We start from the raw sequence: 19,572 nt of genomic DNA on the forward strand, positions 1-19,572 counted from the left end.
TATGAGACACAATTGTGTCAAAGTCTTGATTTTTTATTTCATGCTTGAAATAAGAAATGTTTACTTTAAAAAAGTAGTTGTATACTTGTGAGTGTTGATGACACAGCTTTGCAACAGTTGATATTCTAGTTTCAAGCATGTTTTACTCAATATAGCTCATCAAATCTCAGCAACAAGCTGTAATATCTTACTGAGATCATTTAGGACCAAAACCCTTAAAACAAGTAAAACACTAACATAAAATCTGCTTAGTGAGAAGAATTATCTTATCAGAGAGAAAATAAGCAAGTATCACCCTTTTTGAGATATTTAATCTTACTTAGATTTCAGTTTTTGCAGTGTAAGTTTATTTATTTTGGCACCACATAATTTTGTCAGTTATTTATTAGACCCTTCTCATGCAGTACATATGGTTGGTACTTATTTTCCTAATCAGATTGACCTAAGCCTAAGGTTTATGTATTAAATAATCATCTTTGTAATTAACACATGCTTTCATATCATTTGACAAGGTTGTAAACTGTCAGTAGGTTAGATATAATTATTGAATACGACTAAAATCAAGAGTAAAATGACTCATTTAGTGTTAATGGGCATCCTGGGCTCCTCTGTAGTGGAAAAGTTGAACCACTGGTTTAAAGTAACCTTTTTTTTTTTACCTATTGCAGGTGATTCTAAGCCTTGCAATAAAGGAAGGAAGACTGAATGAATAAATCGGGTTCATCTTCTGGTGAGGCCATTTGACGGACTCTTGAACTCACTATCTGTGCAGTCTCTCAGCAGAGCTTCTGTCATCTTAAACCTCAGCGAGCTTCCGCGACCCGGGGGTTTCCCGGCAACCTTCAAGCTCTCCGTGGCGCCATGTCCGTGCAGGACGATGGTGTCGATCACAGTCAGATTATTTCTGAAAAGAAAGAAATTCGAGGACATGGACGGGCGTAGGAGATATTCCATTCGTTCCGAAGCCGCGACCTTACCGGACTATGAGCAGGGAGGAGACGCTGTGGTTGCCAACCGGCGTGAATCGGACGTAAAAGGACCGGACTTCCCTGGGCATCAGGACCATGTTGTACACAAACTGTTTGCTTGATCCCTCCACAAACCCCATACTGCTCTTTACTAAGGAGATCTGGGAAGCAGACAAGATGTCTCGTCAAGAGACCAAGATGGTGTAGCCTCACACAACATGCTCCTCACTAACCTGCTTTCTGTGGACCTGGAACTCCAGGGTGTTTGTGTCAATGTTGATGTTGGATAGATTTTCTGGCTGCAACCTGGCAAAGGAGTAGGAAGATATCAGTACATCAATCTTAAAACAATCAGTATGTTTCTCAGAGCAGCTGAAGGCATCATATGGCGTCACATTAGTACCATTCTCCACTTCGTGCGAGCGCGCGACACCCTTTTGCGCGCGCGCTGTCTCGGCCTGTGCGCTGTCATGTTTCATTTTGGTACTTTGGGGGCGGGCATGCTTAGACCGCCCCTTCTTTCTGATTGGCTTTGAAAAAAAAAAAAAAAAAGAAAAAAAAAAAAAAAAAAGAAAAATACAACTTCAAGTAGGTTGTAAAAAAAGGCAGATGAAGTGAAACTATAGCAATGCTTTTCTTTACACTCTCTCATGCACACAGATACTCATGTTATGAGAAGTATATTGCTTCAAAAATATTAACATTAATTGTTGATATTTTAAACATCTTTCAGATTACATTGCTCGAATTCAAAAACCACTTTACTACACAAATATTAGGCCCAATGTGCAAGATTATTCTATTAGTATTAGTTATTTTTATGTTTTATCATATCTTAGCTTATTTTTATGTTTTATCATATCTTAGCCTATTTTTATATGGTCTTATTATATTTATATTTCAATTTTTATTGTATTTTATTTTATTTTATAGTTTTTCATATTGTAGTTTATTTTTATGTTTGATTATATCTTATCTTATTTCATATTATTTTTGGACTTTTACCTGATGTGTATTTTAATTATTTTTAATCCATTTATTTGATCATCTAGTGTTTCCTCACAGAGCCCTCTGGATCTCCACGTCCAGAGGGTTCCTGTGATTGGCTATTGTCATTGTGTTGTTATTATTATTGTTGTTGTTTGTTTATTTTTATGTACATGTTTGACTGTCTTCATGGGGTGTGGGTGTTATTTCTCATTTTGTTTTTAACTATGTAAAGCACTTTGAGCTGCATTTTAAATGTATGAAAAGTGCTTTATAAATAAAAATGTATTATTATTTTTAGTAATAGTACCCTTACAATCACTCCAAACCAGTTCAATAACTTACCTCTTTTTCAGCCAACATTTTTTTATCCACTTCTTCCTCCGTAAATCTTGATACATATTGACGATGACCCGCCCTGCTATACTTCTGATTGCTCAAAGCCAATCAGAAAGAAGGGGCGGTCTAAGCATGCCCGCCCCCAAAGTACCAAAATGAAACATGACAGCGCACAGACCGAGACAGCGCGCGCGCACAAAGGCACCACGCGCGCGCAAATGGGTGTCGCGCGCGCGCACGAAGTGGAGAATCCGCGCGCGATAACAGTTTTTACGCGCTTGGATTTTTGGTACTAATGTGACGCCATAGCATCAGCCCTGACAAGACCCACGAACAGACAATGGAGGAAATGAGATGTGTTTATTTATCGGCATTTTATCTGAGAAGAGACTAGGGTTGTACGGTATACCGGTACTAGTATAGTATACCAATGAATCAAAAACAGTACTATACTCTGTTTGAAAAGTACTGGTTCCAGGGCATGACGGCGCGTCGTGGTCACGTCGTGACATTGCTGGTTTTACGAGCAGAGGCGCATGTTCCGCAGCGCACACACACGGAGTACTTACAAGCAGGCAGTGTGTAGAGGGAAACAGAGAGAATGGACGCATTTTGACCTAAAAACTAAAGATAAAGGTGAAGTTATAACACTGAAACGCCCTCAGGAAGATGTGCTTTAAAGGCCTACTGAAATGAATTTGTTTTATTTAAACGGGAATAGCAGATCCATTCTATGTGTCATACTTGATCATTTCGCGATATTGCCATATTTTTGCTGAAAGGATTTAGTAGAGAAAATCTACGATAAAGTTCGCAACTTTTGCTCGCTGATAAAAAAAAGCCTTGCCTGTAGCGGAAGTAGCGTGACGTCACAGGAGCTAGTATTCCTCACAATTTTCCTTTGTTTACAATGGAGCGAGAGAGATTCGGAGCGAGAAAGCGACGATTACCCCATTAATTTGAGCGAGGATGAAAGATTTGTGGATGAGGAACGTTAGAGTGAAGGACTAGAATGCAGTGCAAGACATATCTTTTTTCGCTCTGACCGTAACTTAGGTACAAGCTGGCTCATTGGATTCCACACTCTCTCCTGTTTCTATTGTGGATCACGGATTTGTATTTTAAACCACCTCGGATACTATATCCTCTTGAAAATGAGAGTCGAGAACGCGAAATGGACATTTAAAGTGACTTTTATCTCTACGACAATACATCGGTGACACACTCAGCTTCTGAGCTAACGTGATAGCATCGTTCTCAAATGAAGATAGAAACAAAAGAAATAAACCCCTGACTGGAAGGATAGACAGAAGATCAACAATACCGTAATTTCCGGACTATAAGCCGCTACTTTTTCCCCTCGTTCTGGTCCCTGCGGCTTATACAACGGTGCGGCTTATTTACGGCCTGTTCTTCTCCGACACCGACGAAGAGGATTTCGGTGGTTTTAGTACGCAGGAGGAAGACGATGACACAATGATTAAAGACTGACTTTTCATATACCGGTAGGCTGGTTATTTTGATAACGTACAGGCGAGCACTTTGTATTACTTTGCACCGTTGTATTATTTGTACTCTGCACGAATGCTGTTCGCCATGTCAAAGATGTGAAAGTTTGATTGAATGATTGAAAGATTTATAGTTAATAAATGGGACGCTTTGCGTTCCCAAACAGTCATCTCTGTCCCGACAATCCCCTCCGTGGTAGCAGGAACCCCTATATACTACGCTAATTACACATCAAAACCCTGCGGCTTATAGTCGGGTGCGGCTTATATATGGAGCAATCTGTATTTTCCCCTAAATTTAGCTGGTGCGGCTTATAGTCAGGTGCGGCTTATAGTCCGGAAATTACGGTACTATTAAACCATGGATCTGTAACTACACGGTTACATCAACAGCCGTGCTCACCTGCGTTCCAGCGATCGACGGCGCGAAGAAGGACACCCATCATCGACGAAGCTCTGTAGCATGAGCTAACGTGATAGCATCTGTCTCAAATGCAGATAGAAACAAAATAAATAAACCCCTGACTGGAAGGATAGACAGAAGATTAACAATACTATTAAACCATGGACATGTAACTACACGGTTAAAAATTCTCAGCCTGGTAAGGCTTAACAATGCTGTTGCTAACGACGCTAAGGCTAATTTAGCAACTTAGAAACCAGACCTCACAGAACTATGATAAAAACATTAGCGCTCCACCTACGCCAGCCAGCCCTCATCTTCCCATCAACAGCCGTGTTCACCTGCGTTCCAGCGATCGACGGCGCGACGAAGGACTTCATCCGTGGGTTTGGTGGCTAGCATCGGCTACGCGTCTGCTAAGTAAGTAAGTAGTCCTTGTTGTGTTGCTGTAAGTATTGTACTTAGCCGCTAATACACCGATCGGTCCCACCTACAACGTTCTTCTTTGCAGCCTCCATTGTTCATTAAACACATTGCAAAAGATTTACCAACACAGATGTCCAGAATACTGTGGAATTTTGTCGAAGAAAACAAGAGGTTTTTGTATCGGGTCCGATGGGGTCCAACCACTTCCGTGGATTTTGTGACATCCAAGCATAAGTCATATCCAAAAGGAGTTTTTCAACCGGAAGTGTGGCGGGAAATTTAAAATGTCACTTTATAAGTTAACCCGGCCGTATTGGCATGTGTTGCAATGTTAAGATTTCATCATTGATATATAAACTATCAGACTGCGTGGTCGCTAGTAGTGGCTTTCAGTAGGCCTTTAACCTCTTAAGGCCCAAGCTGTTTGTTTACATGCTTTTTTTATTTCTCTTTGCTATTTGGGCTTATTGGACCCTAACTAGAATAAAAACTAAGAATCATCTTTTGATATGATGTACTTGGTCCATAAGTAACAAATGTGTACTTCATGCATAGTGACAAGCTAATTCTTATTTTTACACTTTTTTTTCCAAATTCCATTGTATGTTATACACTTCTGACACCACCAGATGGCAGTATAAGTGTCCACATAAGCGACCATAAGACCCCAATTCAGTAGTGTACACTATTTTGGAAATAAGAGCTAAAAGGCGCTGTCCACGCATGTGGCCACTAAGCCTTTAGAGGTTTTAAAGATTCCTACTTGGATTACTTTGGGACCTTTGAGAGAATATGATCCTATTTGGGGTCTTTTGGGACTTCTAGGATATTATGGTCCTATTCGGGGTACTTTGGGACTTTTTGGGGCACATGGTCCCATTTTGGGGTTTCGGGACCTTTGGGAACATGATCCTACTTGGGGTACTTTAGGATATGTAAGGGGAAGATAGTCCTTTTTGGGGAGTTTTGGGACATTTAGAGAAGATGGTCCTTTTTGGGGGGTTTTGGGACATTTAGAGAAGATGGTCTTTTGGGGTTTTTTGGGACATTTAGAGAAGATGGTCCTTTTTGGGGGGGTTTGGGACATTTAGGGAAGATGGTCCTTTTTGGGGGGTTTTGGGACATTTAGAGAAGATGGTACTTTTTGGGGGGTTTTGGGACATTTAGAGAAGATGGTCCTTTTTGGGGGGTTTTGGGACATTTAGAGAAGATGGTCCTTTTTGGGGGTTTTTGGGACATTTAGAGAAGATGGTCCTTTTTGGGGGGTTTTGGGACATTTAGAGAAGATGGTCCTTTTTGTTTTTTTTTGGGACATTTAGAGAAGATGGTCCTTTTTGGGGTTTTTTGGGACATTTAGAGAAGATGGTCCTTTTTGGGGGGTTTTGGGACATTTAGAGAAGATGGTTCTTTTTTCGGGATTTTTGGGATCTTTAAGGTAGATTGTCCTACTTGGATTACTTTGGAACCTTTAATTGAATATGGTCGTAAGAGAGTTCTTTTGGGACCTGTAGGAGAATAAATGATAAATGATAATAAATGAATATGGTCCTTTTTGGGGTCCTTTTGGAACTTTTGGGGCCCAGGGTCAGATTTGGGTTTTTTAGGACCTTTGGGAACATAACCGTACTTGGGGTACTTTGGGATCTTTAAGGGGAAGATTACCCTTTAGGGTTTTTGGGACCTTTTAGGGAAGGTGGTCCTATTTGGGGTACTTTGGGACAGTTAGGGGGAAGATGGTCCCTTTTGGTGGGTTTTGGGACTTTTAGCCTCTTAAGACCCAAGCTGTTTGTTTACATGCTTTTTTTAATTTCTCTTTGCTATTTGGGCTTATTGGACCCGAATTACAATAAAAACTAAGAATCATCTTTTGTTTTCATGTACTTAGTCCATAAGTACACAAACGTGTACTTCATGTTTAGTGACATGCTAATTCTTATTTTTACACTTTTTTCCCCAAAATTCTATTGTATGTTATACTCTTCTGACACCACCAGATGGCAGTATAAGTGTCCACATAAGCGGCCATAAGACCCCAATTCAGTAGTGTACACTATTTTGGAAATAAGAGCCAAAAGGTGCTGTCCACGCATGTGGCCACTAAGGCCTTTTAAGACATGGCTAGCTAGCTAGCAGCTAACTTCCATCCGCAGTCGGCTGTGTTTTAGCTACTTCTAAATCACTAATCCTCGCCTCCATGGCGACAAATAAAGTAAGATTCTTACAAGTAACATTATCACTGCAGGACGAGGAATAGTTAATCATGCTTCACTACACACCGTAGGAGTATACAATAGCTCACCGGCGTCACAATGTAAACAAATGCCATGGGTGGATCTACACCTGTAATGATACCAAGTACAAGAGCGTATGTTGTCGATACTACTATGATTACATCAATATTTTTTATTATCGTTTTAGCTACCTCTAAGTAAGTTTCTTAAAGTATAATATCTGCAGGATTTTGAATGGAATTATGGAAATAAACTTTTCCATGATAATCAAGTATTTTTGAAAGGGTGTGTATACAAGCGTGTGTAGACCACGCAGTGCATGCAAACATACTGATAAAGAACATGCGTGAGGTCTGCGGGGACTTCCCACCTGTCTGCCAACTTTCCAGAGAACACCGAGGGGTTGGGCAGCAGCGCCAGAGGCAGAACTTGGACATAGACAGGAACGTCGGCGGGATTCTGCAGCGTTACCTCTTCGTCCTGGAGAGACACACACGCACGCACGCACGCGGCCCTCAAAACGAAGCAGGAGCTTTTACAACACCGTAAGACATTCCTACATGTGTTTGCGTGCACGCGGTCACAAGAGGCGGATTGTGTGCGACTCACAGAGGAGCTGTTTGTGTTGGTCAGAGGGAAAGTGATGCGCTGCGAGGAGTTGACCAAAGAGGGCCAGGTCAGCTGGGCTGTAATTTTAGCCTGCACGTTTTTCTGGAGGTCTGTGTTGACTTCGAACACTGCTTCAACCCTACGGGGGGGTGTGGGGGAAAAAAACAGAAAAAGAACTGTAAATAGCCCTGCGTCATGGCGCTGCTAATTATAGAGAGACAAAAATGGATGAACCACTGCTCACATATGGCCCGAGCGCTCTTTCAACTCTTTCCACCGCCTGAGAAGTTTCTCGTGAAGATCCACATCAGCGTCCCAAATGTCCTCCTGTAGCGCCATCCCGTGAGGCCTGGACTCGGCTGTTGGTCGGGAGTGGCACATTTGAAAGCTTCTATGTTCGCTACCTCTTTGTTTATAATGTATATTTTCTGCTGGATCTACTCTTTTTTTTTTTTTAAAGCTGCCCCTTTTTTTTGCTGCAGCTGTTACATATACTGCAGGGGTGTCCAAAGTGCGGCCCGCAGCTAATTGTTTACCGGCCCGCCACACATTCTGGAAATACTATTGTAAAAATAAAAAAGAACATTAAAAAAAGTGGAATGAGGTGAAATCTAATGAGAAAAAGTTGCAATTTTGACACAAAAGCTGCCATGCAGGCTGTTTTTTTTTCTTTTGTCTTTCTTTATTTTTCTTTTTTTGACATTGCTCAAAAAAAAAAAAAAAGAAGACAAAATCCATGTTATAATGAATTATTTTCAGGGCTCCAATTACTTCAAATATTTTACTTTAAAATGTTTTATGTGGTAAATATCGCATATATTGTGTAGTAGCCATATAAAAACATCAAAGTTTTCTTTGACAAAAGCGCATAAAACAAACAAAATAATAGTTCCAGCATAAAATCGACAGATATATCTGAAGTTGATCTCGTAACTTAAGTGTTGAAAGTAAAAGAAAAACCTAATGAAAATGTATCACTTCATGAGTGGGGCACCTTTTGGATCCCAAATTTATTTAGTGATTTTTTTATTTATCTTTTGACTGTGATTACTAAAAAATATGAAATAATTCAAATCAATGGTGTCCTGCATTATTGATCTTTTAGGGCTCTAATTACTAAATACTGCATACCGTATTTCCTTGAATATCCGCCGGGGCGCTAATTAATTTAAAACCTCTTCTCACTCCTGCGTTTACCAAAAGCATGCGGGATTGGCAAGCATGCGCTAATTATTTTAAAACCTCTTCTCACTCCGGCGCTTACCTTATCATGAAAATCACATTTAATTAAAAAAACGTTATTATGGTCTTACCTTTAGGTATAAATGAGTCCATGCGCAGCTCCTATAAAAGTCTTCCTTATCTTTCTTCAGTTTTAAAAGTCTCTGTCTCGATGGAGATCTTCCTTTAAGTATTACTTCCTGCTTCGATTGAAAGTCCAGTTTATTTTAGATATGTAATCCTCCATGGTAAAAGTGCAAGCAAACAATGGCTGCTCACTCTTGCTGCGTGTTGTCTTCTTCTGCAGCACCGGTCTTCTGCAGTATAGCAGTCGCAAGAAGGATCACTAGCGCCCTCTACCACCAGGAGGCGGAAGTCATTTAATGACTCATATTTGACCCGGCGAAAGTGCCAAGCATGCGCTAATTATTTTGCGAAACGAGTTTGACCCGGCTGTAATTCTAGGCAGGCGAATACTATATTCCATGCGGCAATTCAAGGAAATACGGTATTTCAGTTTTACTATAATATAAGTTGTTTTTGACAGAAAAGCCATAAAACATTTTTTTTAATTTGTATTACTTTATATCAACTTGAAGTTGATATAGAGATTTACTGTAAGTGTTAAATAATTAAAAAAAAATAATAATCTGACTTATTTTTAACATTTTAATGACTGAGACCCTTTATTGTCCCCGGGACCCCGAAAAGGTAATATAAATAAAAAATCCATATATTTTGTTATGGTTTGAAAATGAAAAATATCAAAATGGCCCCCACATGCTTTAATTTTTCCGTGTGCGGCCCTCAGTGGAAAAAGTTTTGACACCCCTGATATACTGTAATATTGTACACGGTAATTGGGACTTGTTATATATTGTATACAGCGGTGTTTTTCAACCACTGTGCCGCGGCACATTAGTGTGCCGTGAGATACAGTCTGGTGGGCCGTGGGAGATTATGTAATTTCACCTAATTGGGTTAAAAATATTTTTTGCAAACCAGTATTTATATTCTGCAAATAATGTGCCATTGTTGAGTGTCAGTGCTGTCCAGAACTCGGCAGAGTAACCGTGTAATACTCTTCCATATCAGTAGGTGGCAGCAGGTAGCTAATTGCTTTGTAGATGTCGGGAACATGGTTTGTGGTGATCACAATATGCAGACGACAGCGGGAGGCAGCGTGAGGATAAAAAGGTGTCTAATGCTTAAACCAAAAATAAACAAAAGGCGAGTGCCGCTAAAAAAAGGCATTGAAGCTTAGGCATGGCTATGCAAAACGCAACTAAAACTGAATAGGCTGCAAAGTAAACAAAAACAGAATGCTGGACGACAGCAAAGACTTGCAGCGTGTGGAGCAGCAGACGGCGTCCACAAAGTACATCCGTACATGACATGACAATCAACAACAAAATAGGAGCGCAAGACAAGAAGTAAAACACTACACACAGGAAAACACTAAAAAAACTCCAAATAAGTCAGGGTGTGATGTGACAGGTCGTGACAGCACACCTACTTTGAGACAAGAGCTATATTGATGCACGCTTGGTTATGTTTTAAAGTCATATCCAACAATTGCGACAACCACATTTTACTGTCAATTTACTGCTGATTTTCATTTTTTTATGTTTTCTGCTAGTGGTGTGCCTCGGGATTTTTTCAATGAAAAAAAAAGTGCCTTGGCTCAAAAATGGTTGAAAAACACTGCTATACAGTACAGGCCAAAAGTTTAGACACACTTCCTCCTCATTAAATGGGTTTTCTTTATGTTCATGACTATTTACATTGTAGATTGTCACATCAAAACTATGAATGAACACACGTGGAGTTATGTACTTAACAAAAAAAGGTGAAATAACTAAAAACATGTTTTAATGTTCTAGTTCAGGGGTGGGCAATTAATTTTCACGGGGGGCCGCATAAGCAACCCGAGCACTGCTGGAGGGCCACACGACAATATTTCAATTAAATTTCGCTCAATATTATTTTTAATATACCGTAAGATAAATAATAATGATGATAATAATAATAATAATAATTAATAATAACAATAATAATTTAATTTAACCTAACTTAACTTTATACAAAAGCAGATTGCTTTTGATGGTCACTTTATCCTGCATTATCCAACATTTTTCCCCATCAGATTTGGACAACCATCTGTTGTTAAAAATAGTTTTTAATCATATTTATTTTATATTGTTTTTTATATTGGTTTTATATGTAATTGTTTTTTCTTTTTATTCAGTCATTGGTGGAGCTAAGGATAATATTTGAATATTGCTTTTAATATTGTTGTGCAGCACTTTGGAAACATTTTGTTGTTTAAATGTGCTATATAAATAAAGTGGATTGGATTGTCACACCTGCCAGCTTGTCCCATTTCAGTCCTAACATGTCCAAACACGCATTTACCTATGTGAACAAGTCATTACCTGTGGTTGTCTCTTTAATTGACTGCATGGCTGCCAGCCACTCCGTGATTTGAAAGTCTGCAGTTATCCCACGTAAGAAGAAGAGCAGCTGGGCGGGGTCACGTACATCACAGCTCTCATCCAAAGTTAGCGAAAAACAGTCCATGTCTCCGGGCATATCAGCGCAACAGAGTCCAATAAGCACTCCTTAATAAACTCAGTCAGAAAACGCCTTACTTTTTCTGGCGCTTTTGTGAGAAATGACGAAACTTTTCCTGACGGCTGCATCTCTGGGGGTGTGAAATATGGCACAAAGTCCTTGTTGGGTTTGCAGTTTTACCATCAACGCATCGGCCTCCCTTGCGCGCGCTTCATCAGACACATTCCGGTATTTTCCCTCGTGTTTCTTCGTGTAGTGGCGATTAAAATGATATTCTTTAAACACAGCAAGCTGTGTACCACACATTAAGCACACGGCTTTACCATTAATTTATGTAAGGAAATACTTGGCAGTCCATGTCTTGTTGGAAACACGCCATTCGTCATCAACTTTTCTTTTTTTAGCGTCTCATCACTTGTCTCTATGCACCTTCACTCACAGGTTCCCCCCGGACATACGGCATAAATAACACATTTCAAAATAAAAGCAGCACAGTTGTATTGCGCGCACGACATAGATGTTTTTTAAACTTTATTTTGTAATTTGTGATTGCGCCGTTCAATTCACTCACAATCGCACACGCGCATACGTCCACACAGAAGTAATACAAATAACGCTTTTCAAAACAAAAGCAGCACCGTTGTATTGCACACTCGACATAGATACTTTTTAAAATGTATTTTGTAATTTATGATTGGCCTCACGCGGGCCGGACAGGGATGCGCAAAGGGCCGGATGCGGCCCGCGGGCCGTACAATGCCCAGGTCTGTTCTAGTTTCTTTAAAATAGCCACCCTTTGCTCTGATTACTGCTTTGCACACTCTTGGCATTCTCTCGATGAGCTTTAAAGTCAAAGTACCAATGATTGTCACACACACACTTCAAGCACACCTGTGAAGTGGAAACCATTTCAGGTGACCTCTTGAAGCTCATGAAGAGAATGCCAAGAGTGTACAAGGCAGTAATCAGAGCAAAGGGTGGCTATTTTGAAGAAACTTGAATGTAAAACATGTTTTCAGTTGTTTCACCTTTTTTTGTTAAGTACACTACCGTTCAAAAGTTTGGGGTCACATTAAAATGTCCTTATTTTTCAATGAAGATAACATTAAACTAGTCTTAACTTTAAAGAAATACACTCTATACATTGCTAATGTGGTAAATGACTATTCTAGCTGCAAATGTCTGGTTTTTGGTGCAATATCTACATAGGTGTATAGAGGCCCATTTCCAGCAATTATCACTCCAGTGTTGTAATGGTACAATGTGTTTGCTCATTGGCTCAGAAGGCTAATTGATGATTAGAAAACCGTTGTGCAATCATGTTCTGAAAACAGTTTAGCTCGTTACAGAAGCTACAAAACGGACCTTCCTTTGAGCAGATTGAGTTTCTGGAGCATCACATTTGTGGGGTCAATTAAACGCTCAAAATGGCCAGAAAAAGAGAACTTTCATCTGAAACGCGACAGTCTATTCTTGTTCTTAGAAATGAAGGCTATTCCACAAAATTGTTTGGGTGACCCCAAACTTTTGAACGGTAGTGTACATAACTCCACGTGTGTTCATTCATAGTTTTGATGTGACAATCTACAATGTAAATAGTCATGGAAATAAAGAAAACATTGCATTGAATGAGAAGGTGTGTTCAAACTTTCGGCCTGTACTATATATCAAACTGTGTACATAATATGTAAATATTACATACATGTTATATTTATAATGCTACTATGGTACATTTTTAGTCTACTTTATACCTTTTGTTTTTGCCTTCTTTTTGGGCATTATCCTTTCCATCCTTTGTGACTGAGCTACCGTGTGGAACAATTTCATTAAAGTTTGTCTAAGTCTAAGTCAGCGGTGTGACATACGGGGCGTGGCACTTACATTTCAGCACAAAGGGGAGCCCCACGTAGCAGTGATCTCCACACTGCAAGCTGGCGTCAAAGTAAATATTTGCCACCTGCGAAAGATGGCGGGAGAGACGTGTCACGTTGCCATCCAAAAATACCCGCGACTTGAGGGGTCCCACCTTGGACTTGCGTCTGGGCTCCAGCTCGTCTTTGTTGTTGCGGAGGCGCTTGTAGTAGAAGCGGATGTCTTCTGTTAGGGAGCGGATCTGCTCCAGCCTCACTCTCTGCGTGAACGAGCTCCGGATACCAAAAATTTGGTGCACGACTTTCCCCTGCGGGAGGAAAACGCCAGACATCCGCTAAGAACGTTTTCAGCCTGTTGTCCCCAGGACAGGTGCTTGTGTCTTACGTACTGGGAAGGACGGGGGCAGCACCATGTGATTGGGGGAGCTGCTTAACCTGCCCACTGCGATGAGAGCTTTCACCGGGACGGTTAATATCTGAGGGGTGAAGAGTCGGGAGTGAGCGGCGGTGAAAAGGGACTAAAAAGGAATGACCACCAACCTCGAAGTCTGTGGTGAGGTGTATGGCTCCGTCGTAAGCGCCCTCCAGGGCATTGGCTACTAGAGTCACCCTGAACGCTGCATAGAAGCCGGACGCTAAAATCACCTTTCAAGACAGGAATGATTATTGGTTCGAGGTCAACAAAGACAAAAAACACAAAAACAGGAAGATAAATAGATAGATAGATGGATAAATAGATGGATATATAGATAGATAGTAAATGGTAAATGGGTTGTACTTGTATAGCACTTTTCTACCTTTTTTTAAAACAATTTTTAATTAAATTAAAATTCCAGCAGCAGTGTACAGAATTGAGATCGAATTCAAAAAGTAAAAAGTAAATAATGGGGGTATAAATATAAAATATTACAATAAGAATAAAAATACAAAAGCAAATGCACTGGGAGAGTAATAATGATGAACAGTGGGGACTAGAGATGGATACTGAATTTGGTACTTGGGTTAGGTCCGGGGTCAGCACTCTTTAGCTCCGCCCTAGTGGCTCACTGGAGCTTTTTCAAAAATGTATGAAAATTACAGATGTCCGATAATATCGGTCTGCCGATATTATCGGCCGATAAATGCATTAAAATGTAATATCGGAAATTACCGGTATCGTTTTTTTTATTATCAGTATCGTTTTTTTTGTTTTTGTTTTTTTTTAAATTAAATCCACATAAAAAACACAAGATACACTTACAATTAGTGCACCAACCCAAAAAACCTCCCTCCCCCATTCACACTCATTCACACAAAAGGGTTGTTTCTTTCTGTTATTAATATTCTGCTTCCTACATGATATATCAATATATACCAATACAGTCTGCAAGGGATACAGTCCGTAAGCACACATGATTGTGCGTGCTGCTGGTCCACTAATAACACTAACCTTTAACAGTTAATTTTACAAATTTTCATTAATTACTAGTTTCTATGTACCGGTAACTGTTTTTATATTGTTTTACTTTCTTTTTTATTCAAGAAAATGTTTTTAATTGATTTATCTTATTTTATTTGATTCATTTTTTTTAAAAGTACCTTATCTTCACCATACCTGGTTGTCCAAATTAGGCATAATAATGTGTTAATTCCACGACTGTATATATCGGTTGATATCGGTATCGGTAATTAAAGAGTTGGAAAATATCGGCATATCGGATATCGGCAAAAAGCCATTATCGGACATCCCTAATGAAAATGGAAAAAGATGGGGGGGAAAAATATATATATATTTTTAAAATGGTTTGTGTAGGACAAATATGACACAAACCTTCCTAATTGTTAGAAATCCTACTGTTTATATTAAACATGCTTTACTGATTAGAGGATTTGGCGAGCGCCGCTTTGTCCTACAAATTTCGGTGGTCCTTGAACCCACTGCAGTTTGTATACATGGGCAACTTTCTCCGACGCTGCCACTCCTTTGTCTCATTTTGTCCACCAAACGTTTTATGCGGTGGGTTAATGCACTAAAGTGAGCTTTGTTGATGTGGTTGACTTGTGTGGAGTGCTAATCAGGCATATTTGGTCACTGCATGATTGCAAGCTAATCAATGCTAACATGCTATTTAAGATAGCTATGTAAAATGTTATGTTTTATGTGTTGTTTACTATTTTTGATGTAACCTTGCTGCTGCCCTCTTGGCCAGGTCTCCCTTGGAAAAGAGATCTTTGATCTCAATGGGAATTTACCTGGTTAAATAAAGGCTAAAAAAAATTAAATTAAATTAAAAAAAAAAATTAAAATTTTTTTTTTATTTATATATATATACATTGTATGTGTATTACATATTGCATCATTATGCCTCGTTTGTAGGTATATTTAAGCTCATTTAATTTCCTTTACTTATGTCCTCTTTGTATTACATTCATATTTGGATGTTTCATGACACATCATCTGTATGTAATATTGGCTGCATTTCTGGTAGTTGTTTGTGTGCCATGTTGTTCCAGACCACAGCAAAAGTTACCCAGCTTGCAAAGATTGTAATAAATCCATTAGAAGAAGACTGCCTGCCGTTTCCTTAAACTTGGACACACACATCTACACCTTTGGCCATTCTAAGCCAGTAATTTCCAGGAGTCATGTCATCCTCGGTTTTATTAATGTTTTCCAATACTGTAAAAATGTGTAGAATAAGATTTTGCGTCAGCCTGCGACACATAGTGATAGTAGGCTTTACATCATGGGTTGCATTTATTATAACACTTATGTAAGGCTTTTATTTTTGCGGCTCCAGACAGATTTGTTTTGTATTTTTGCCCCAATATGGCTCTTTCAACATTTTGTGTTGCCGACCCCTGGGTTAGGGTTAGCCCTAACCAACCAAATTCTGTTTATACTACCGAATACAGATTCTTTCACAATCCATGGTACCATATTTCGATACCTTTGTAATTGACCTCGTGTCAGACTGCTTCTTGGTAATGAGCAGGCCCATGATTTGAACTTAATGAAAAAGACTGAAAATAAGCCAGGTCCAGGGTGGGGCTCAGGTGGGGAGAGAAGAGGGCCTTGTAGCTTAGCTAACCACTAAATGGGTGTAAAAATAGCTAAGCTACTGAAATCGCTACTGCCAAGCTACTGGGAAATGTAGTTAAGCTACTTAAGCTTAGCTTTTTAAGGTAATAATGTTTAATGGAAAACCGTAGTTTTTACCACTGAAGCCGTAAACCAGAATGGATTATCAAAAACCATAACCATTATAGGAAAACCGTAGTTGTTGGAAGGTATGGCAAAGAGACGAATCAATATTTTAACACACATTGTAGGTCGGAAAAAACGGAAAATAATTTTTTATATTTTTACAGAGATAAAAATGACGGATTTCCGACAATAGACGGGAAAATAACATGCCTGAATGTGGTCATTTTCAATGATTTTCTCAAGGAAAACTGAGTCCATCCATCTATTTTCTATGCCGCTTATCCCAATTAGGGTCGCGGGTACGCTGGAGCCTACCCCAGCTGACATCGGGCGAGACCTCAGGGGTACACCCTAGACCGGTCGCCAGCTTGGTACAGACCATCGGTCACATTCCTACCCCTTGACAATTTACAGTCTTCAATTAACTTAACAAGCGAGTACCCGGAGAAAACCTACGCACGGGGAGACCGTGCAAACTCCAAACGGAGATTCGAACCGAGATCTCCCCAAACTCCTGACTGTGGCCTACATGGTAACAACCAACAAGGCCCCCGTGCGGCTCAAAAATAAGTCACTTCGAAATGTGTTAACTTGATGCTAACTTACATTGGATATTACATATACATGCTACTGATTAGCATTAGCAATTTTACATGGCGATCTTAACACCTCCAAATATGGTAATGAAAACTACAACTAATATGTACATTACGGGGCGGTATGGCTCGGTTGGTAGAGTGGCCGTGCCAGCAACTTGAGGGTTCCAGGTTCGATCGCCACTTCTGCCAACCTAGTCACTGCCGTTGTTTCCTTGGGCAAGACACTTTACCCACCTGCTCCCAGTGCCACCCACACTGGTTTAAAAATGTAACTTAGACATTGGGTTTCACTATGTAAAGCGCTATATAAATATAATTCACTAATTACAATCAAACAGCTGGTGTGTAAGAAGAATACTTAAGAGTATAAGGACTCAGACAAGACTGGCACATTTAACTTGACAAAGACTACTTCCTGACTACGGCAACATAACTAGGACAAACAAATATTTACTTGCAAATGAGACTAAGAAGTGTAATTAAACAAGATTTAACTAGTAAAAATGAGATCTCCGTTAATAAAAAAAATAAACAAACAGTTACAAGTGAAGTGAAGTGAATTATATTTATATAGCGCTTTTCTCTAGTGACTCAAAGCGCTTTTACATAGTGAAACCCAATATCTAATTTACATTTAAACCAGTGTGGGTGGCACTGGGAGCAGGTGGGTAAAGTGTCTTGCCCAAGGACACAACGGCAGTGACTAGGATGGCGGAAGCGGGGATCGAACCTGGAACCCTCAAGTTGCTGGCACGGCCACTCTACCAACCGAGCTATACCGCCATAAGCGCATGAACACACAATAGTACAGAAAATTGGTAGCGTTGGGTACCAGTATTGATTCCTATGTATCAAGAATTGGTATTGTATCGGTTCAAATGGGAAAGGTACCCATTCCAAGAGAGCATTCAGGTTGTAATTTGGGACCCATTAAGCCCAAAAAGAAATAACTTAACTCTAAAGGCTTAGTGGCCACATGCGTGGACAGCACCTTTTAGCTCTTATTTCCAAAATTGTGTACACTACTGAATTGGGGTCTTATGGCCACTTATGTGGACACTTATACTGCCATCTGGTGGTGTCAGAAGAGTATAACATACAATGGAATTTGGGGGAAAAAAAGTGTAAAAATAAGAATTAGCATGTCACTTAACATGAAGTACACGTTTGTGTACTTATGGACTAAGTACATCATATCAAAAGATGATTCTTAGTTTTTATTCTAATTAGGGTCCAAAAAGCCCAAATAGCAAACAGAAATAAAAAAAAAAAGCATGGGGACGGCGTGGCGAAGTTGGTAGAGTGGCCGTGCCAGCAATCGGAGGGTTGCTGGTTACTGGGGTTCAATCCCCACCTTCTACCATCCTAGTCACGTCCGTTGTGTCCTTGGGCAAGACACTTCACCCTTGCTCCTGATGGCTGCTGGTTAGCGCCTTGCATGGCAGCTCCCGCCATCAGTGTGTGATTGTGTGTGTGAATGGGTGAATGTGGAAATACTGTCAAAGCGCTTTGAGTACCTTGAAGGTAGAAAAGCGCTATACAAGTATAACCCATTTATCATTTATGTAAACAAACAGCTTGGGCCTTAACAGGTTAATGTGTAAGATTAATGGATGTTTTTAAGCCAGCATGTTTCCCCATTTCTTATTACCTGGAATTACCAGGAATTTCCCATTTAAAAAAGTGAATGGGCAATATACAAAACTCTCCATATCCCATATTTCTAAACTCCAAACATCTCAGAACAAGCTAGTCAGGTTACTTCTAGACCTCCACCCCAGATCCCACCTCACTCCTACCCACTTCTCTAAAGTGGGCTGGCTCAAGGTGGAGGACAGAGTTAAACAACTTGCACTGAGCCTAGTCTATAAAATCCGCTACACCTCCCTGATACCGAAGTACATGTCAAACTACTTCCTTAACGTAAATGACCGCCATAACCACAACACCAGGGGGAGCTCCACTAACCACGTTAAACCCAGATTCCGAACTAACAAAGGTCTTAACTCATTCTCTTTCTATGCCACATCAATGTGGAATGCGCTCCCAACAGGTATAAAAGAAAGGGCATCTCTATCCTCCTTCAAAACCGCAATAAAAGTTCACCTCCAGGCAGCTACAACCCTAAACTAACACCCTCCCCGGATTGCTAATAATCAAATGTAAACAATCAAATGCAGATACTTTTTCTTTTTCTTATGCCTTCTGATCTCTATCTCTCTCTCTCTCTATGTCCACTACTTGATGTCCATACCCCCCCCCCCGCCCCCTCCACACCCCTGATTGTAAATAATGCAAATAATTCAATGTGATTATCTTGTGTGATGACTGTATTATGATGATAGTATATATGATAGTATATATCTGTATCATGAATCAATTTAAGTGGACCCCGACTTAAACAAGTTGAAAAACTTATTGGGGTGTTACCATTTAGTGGTCAATTGTACGGAATATGTACTTCACTGTGCAACCTACTAATAAAAGTCTCAATCAATCAATCAAAAATTCTCAACAGATTGGAACCGTTCCAACATCAACACACTCCACCCACCCCGGACATTCAAGCGTCTCAGTTCGGCTTACCGGCGGTCCGACAGCTTGCGCGCAGAGCATTCAAATTCATTCTAGTATCATTTATCATCTTTA

General features: G+C 39.9%; 1 protein-coding gene across 4 annotated transcripts in view; it reads right to left on the reverse strand.

Moving 5' to 3' along the window:
* The window catches only part of tmem131 (transmembrane protein 131), a 148,190-nt gene that overhangs the window by 32,023 nt on the left and 96,595 nt on the right, over positions 1-19,572 (reverse strand). For all 4 annotated transcript variants that reach the window (XM_062039122.1, XM_062039121.1, XM_062039124.1 and 1 more), the window contains 10 exons: positions 13,678-13,782; positions 13,527-13,613; positions 13,293-13,445; positions 13,148-13,223; positions 7,716-7,830; positions 7,472-7,610; positions 7,233-7,342; positions 1,202-1,274; positions 978-1,129; positions 762-904 (listed from right to left, as the gene is read on the reverse strand). In XM_062039122.1, coding sequence (XP_061895106.1) covers positions 762-904; positions 978-1,129; positions 1,202-1,274; positions 7,233-7,342; positions 7,472-7,610; positions 7,716-7,830; positions 13,148-13,223; positions 13,293-13,445; positions 13,527-13,613; positions 13,678-13,782 — 1,153 coding nt within the window. The remainder of the gene's footprint in view (positions 1-761; positions 905-977; positions 1,130-1,201; positions 1,275-7,232; positions 7,343-7,471; positions 7,611-7,715; positions 7,831-13,147; positions 13,224-13,292; positions 13,446-13,526; positions 13,614-13,677; positions 13,783-19,572) is intronic.

The sequence above is a fragment of the Entelurus aequoreus genome, linkage group LG27 (genome assembly GCF_033978785.1).
Source record: "Entelurus aequoreus isolate RoL-2023_Sb linkage group LG27, RoL_Eaeq_v1.1, whole genome shotgun sequence".
NCBI classification, from domain to species: domain Eukaryota; kingdom Metazoa; phylum Chordata; class Actinopteri; order Syngnathiformes; family Syngnathidae; genus Entelurus; species Entelurus aequoreus.